Source organism: Cibotium barometz, chromosome 54 (assembly GCF_041138505.1).
Source record: "Cibotium barometz isolate CiBa-2024 chromosome 54, ASM4113850v1, whole genome shotgun sequence".
Classification (NCBI taxonomy): Eukaryota; Viridiplantae; Streptophyta; class Polypodiopsida; order Cyatheales; family Cibotiaceae; genus Cibotium; species Cibotium barometz.
The window spans coordinates 4,260,001-4,264,641 of NC_141099.1; the positions used below are offsets into that span (position 1 = coordinate 4,260,001).

At 44.1% G+C, this 4,641-nt stretch overlaps 1 protein-coding gene across 1 annotated transcript; it reads right to left on the minus strand.

Moving 5' to 3' along the window:
- Positions 1-1,681: 1,681 nt before the first annotated feature.
- On the minus strand, positions 1,682-4,241 carry LOC147607791 (uncharacterized). The gene has a single exon (XM_086789931.1). The coding sequence runs from the start codon at positions 4,156-4,158 to the stop codon at positions 2,389-2,391; it is 1,770 nt and encodes a 589-aa protein (XP_086646057.1). The 5' UTR covers positions 4,159-4,241; the 3' UTR covers positions 1,682-2,388.
- Positions 4,242-4,641: the final 400 nt, after the last annotated feature.

A 4,641-nucleotide genomic window follows, 5' to 3' on the forward strand; every position in this document is an offset into this window, starting at 1 on the left:
TTTTTAAGGATGCGAGAAAGAGACTTGAACTATGCTATAATTTCTGTGTTGGCTAAATGGATTAGTTGAACATGAGTTTCAATGTGTTGAATGTAATAAATGGATTAGTTGAACATGAGTTTCAATGTGTTGAATGTAATATGCTTGGTTATTGTATAACCAAATTGATATCCTTGGCATTCAATACTCAATAAAAATGTTTTGAGCGAGTCATGCCTTTATCTTGCTCGTAAAATCAAGCTTGCCCGGGTTTGGCCGCTCATTGAATTGATTGCTCCGGTCATCACGGTCTTTCGTATGTTAATCAAACTTTCTTTCTTTCTTTTTTTCTCACTCTTGTTGCAAAGAGCTTCTCTCTCCCTCCCTCCCTCTCTCTCTCTCTCTCTCTCTCTCTCTCTCTCTCTCTCTCTCTCTGGACAAGGAGACTTTCTCCTCTCTCTCTCAAATAGTTTCTCTCTTCTCTCTTGCTTTTTCTTCCAAAATCTCACTTTCTTGAAAGATGGTTCCACTAAAAATCATTGTGTCCTCTCTCTCCTAGGAACTCAGTGCCTTTAGCAAGGGATTCACAAGCCTAGAGAGGATAGCTCTAATACCATAAAGGGAATTAATAGAGGTAGCTAGATTTCTTATCACTCACAACCAACTTGCAAATTAAATAAAGAAGATAATCTTTTCTACTTTAATATGTACTAAGGTTCAAAACCGCCGATTTATTGAAATCCTATATCCCAAGGTTGAAATCCTCTGAAAGCCGTGCGACTTGAAGGACCTTTAACTCCTGTGCATATGGAGAACAGAGAAAAAGGAAAAAACCGAATAAACTTAGAAGTCGTTGAAAGGAATATTTGAGCATGATTCTTTCGCGCTTCTCCCAGAGATCTTTCTTGTTAACGCAACTATTGTTTTGCCCATGCATGGAGTTTTGTTTAGTACTTTCAAACAATGTGTAACTCATCATAAATCTTTCAATTGGTGGGACACGTTTTGCAACTCCTTATCTTGTGTTGAAATGCATGCACCACAAGTAAAGCAACCTCGTTGAAAATAGTAACCACTAGACTTAGGCTAGTTCAATAAAAAAGGAACTCAAATTATGCAATGCACCCAAACAAGTGGTACATTCTTGTACAGTTAGCAACATTTTAGAGAACTATATACGAAATTTTGATTGTTGCTAAGCCATATTGTTTTGTTATAATGTATGGTGGACAGTCATAATTTCATTATCAATATCTTAGGCATGTAGCATGGAGAAAGCACCTTTAGATAATGCACCTTGAGTACCGATTGCATTATTCTATCACTATTGACGCAACCATGCACTATTCTATGCTCAATTGCTTTGAACAGAAGTTTTTATCTCAATAGTGGATTGCTTTGAACATAGGTTTCTATCTCAATAGTGGATTAGTGCAAGTATACGGTACCACATAGAAAAATTTAAAATAAATTTGATTGTGGTAAAACAATATTCCAGAAGGTATCTTCTCTACAATAAAATTTTACAGCTTTACCAGAAGAAGCTCAAATAAGGGTAGTACACGTAGGATGCACTCAATAAGGTTCTAGTTAATGATGTCTACAAATACACTCATTGAAGCAACAGGAGGACAGATGACACACTCATGTATAACAGCACAAAGCAATCTTAAGGCCGTACACAATCCTGTGCTTAGTAAAGGAGGCGTTTGAAAATGATCTTTGTTATGATCTTGTAGACTACATCAGACTAAGGCCAGATACAGAACCACCCCCACTCGCGCTACCAATGGGCCGCCCATCCTGGCCACCTGTCAGGTCCTAGTTCTATATCCAGCCTTCGTCTACTGCTAACAACCTTTTTGAGGCTCATTGGGGTGCTTGCCTGTTAGTGAGTTCTTAACTGCCAGATGCCCTCATGCTGTGTACAGAACCATTAATGACTTTCCGCACAAGATTACCCATCCACCCTGGCAGGCAGCCAGCAGGGATGACCAGTCTAAAGGATACTGGCAATTAAGAAATCTCCAGAGAGGCATCACAGCAGGCCAACATTCCAATGGACCTTGATAAGGTAGCTAGTCACTTAGCAGGCCAACCTGCCCATCCTACAACATACTGACCCATACGGTTGTCTGTCAGTTGCATATACCAAAGGTAGATAATTTTATGGTTGTCTGTCAGTTGCATATACCAAAGGTAGATAATCACATAAAATTAAAGCATGCATATGTAAAGCTTCAGATAGCGGTTGACTAGAGAACCCATTGTAAACTACCATGCATGTAATACTGAAGTACAAAATGGCTGTGTATATCAAATATAAGAACTACAAAGCAACAGAGATGTCTTTCCCAACCAGGCTATAAAGCTACCAGACTGGAACCACACATCAAAGGACCCATCTCATCATGCAGCAGCATTAACTGCTGAAGGCTCTTCTGTTTCAGGTTCCTGAGGCAACTTGGCTTCTGCATCAAAATCGTAAGGATCCCACCAAAACTCTGGATCATTCTTCAAGTTGCTGCTGAAAGGGGAGCAGATGCTATCTTCGATTCTTTGAGGCTCCTTGCCAATCTCTGACCAATTATCCACCTCCGGAGTGTCCCATGGGAGGTCAAGGGGTGGAAGAGTTCTGTGTGAGAAACTCGAATACCCTGGGGGCCTGGCAGAAGAGGCTTCATTAGGATCATCCAGGGATATGTTGATATCAAACCCGCCCTGGGGCTTGGCTCCAACCTGGAGTGGGGGCGCTGAGCTTGGGACACCTCCCAAGCCAAAGTCATAAGGGGGACCCTTGGGAGGGGGGATGGTCAGCTTGCTCCGAAAGCCTGCTAAGGCTTTGCTACTGCTCTTCAAGACCACATGCCGCTTAGGCCGCTGTAGTTTGCTGGGCCTCTCGTAATCTTGATAGGAGCTACTTTTGAGGGCAGGGAAATTCCTGAAGTCGTAATCTTCAGATCTCTCTAATGGTGATGTAGTGGAAGGGCTGCTTACTGCAGAACCATCTGTGAACCCTAGTGGTAGTTTTGCTCCAGCTATCTGGATGACATCTGGGGAGTCTGCTTGAGTAGCAACACTGACATTGGAGCCTTGCATTAACCCTAATCCTGAACCCCCTGACTGTACAGTGTCCACAAAAGAAGAGGCCTGCCCTGACACTCTTGCTTGTGATGAAGAGTCGCTGGCAGTGGAACTTTGCCCCGACCCTGACCTGGCTGCTTGTGGGAAGTCAGTGTAGCTGAACCCTCGCTCTAGCCCTAATCCTATTTCTGGCTGTGAAGAATTACCAAGACCTGAAACCTTCCCTAACCCTAAACAAGATTCACCTTCTTGTAGAGCTGTGCAGCTTGACATGTCTGGCAGCCTCATGTTGCTGCTGGTAACTGTGCTTTGAGTGGTGGTAGCAAAAGAGGCAGAACCAAGTTTCTGGAAAGCTGAGGTACTGCTGTTGCTAGACAATGCTGCCCTGAACATGGTGCTAGATGATGCCATGCCAAACGTACTGCTGCTGAATGATGTGGAGCTGAGAGGAGTGGAATCAAAGGGCTGATGGGTAACATTGAAGACATCCATGGTGGTACTCTGCTGGCCACCATTGAAGGCATCGCTGCCTTCTTGGTGAGGGGTATTGTTACTGTTGAAGCTTTGGCCACCACCATTGAAGCCCTCATCGTAAGAAGTGTTATTGCTTTGCGATGTGCTTGTGTTCTGGGCACTGTAGGAGGCGAGGGGACCCCAATCTTCAACAGCACGGGGGCTAGAACCTACACGACCAATAGAAAAGCCAGACGGGGAAGAGGAAGAGTCAGAGTTACCGAAAGTTCTGTTAACGGCCGGCGGAGGATGGGTGGAAGCCATGTCAACTCGGATGAGGCGCCCGTCCAGGAGGTGGTTGCTCGTTTTAGACTTGGCCGCTTCCGCTTCGGACTCTCGGCTGAAAGTGACGAAGCCCTTAGTCTCGCGGTCAGTGATGATCCTCGCTTCTAAGACTTCGCCATGCTCGGCAAACGCCTTCCGAAGGATCTCTTCATCTGTACGATAGGATAGCCCGCCCACAAAGAGCTGTGAACTAAAGGCCCGAGAGATACTGTACATGGGCGGAAAAGGAGGACCTCTTTGTGGAGACCACCGCCTGGAGGGTCCCCTCAAGAGAGCCACCATGCCTTGCTGCACCATTGCTTGCAGAACCCTGAAGCACTCAGCAGGGTTTAGGCGCTAGGGTTTATCTTTTCCACGAGATAAATTAATCCCAGGCTCCTCTCTTCTTAAGGACTATAATGCACCTCCAAAATTCATAATCTCACTTGTAAAATTTATTTTTTCACAGATTTTAACCTGTTTAAAAAAAAACTTGTAAATTTTAAAATCGCAAGTCTAAGATTTGAGAAGAAAAATGTTCTTCGTGAATATTGATCTGCCCATGCGGATTAATGACACGTGTCATATTTAATAAGAGGGATCTCATGTTTGGATCATACAAGACGAAGAGGACTCTGACGCCGGCTGTGTGCAAACAATGTTCCTGGGTGCTTGGGCAAACCAATATGATTTGGTTGTTGGCACATTGTACAAGCTTCATGTGCTTTTAGTTGTAAGGCCAGCCAAGTATAAGGCCATTAGTCCACCAGAACTTCACTTTTTACGTTTTGGGCGGTCCAG

Bases quoted from the DNA above. Each gene is read 5' to 3' on its own strand.
- LOC147607791 (XM_086789931.1), bottom strand. From the start codon at position 4,158: ATGGTGCAGCAAGGCATGGTGGCTCTCTTGAGGGGACCCTCCAGGCGG.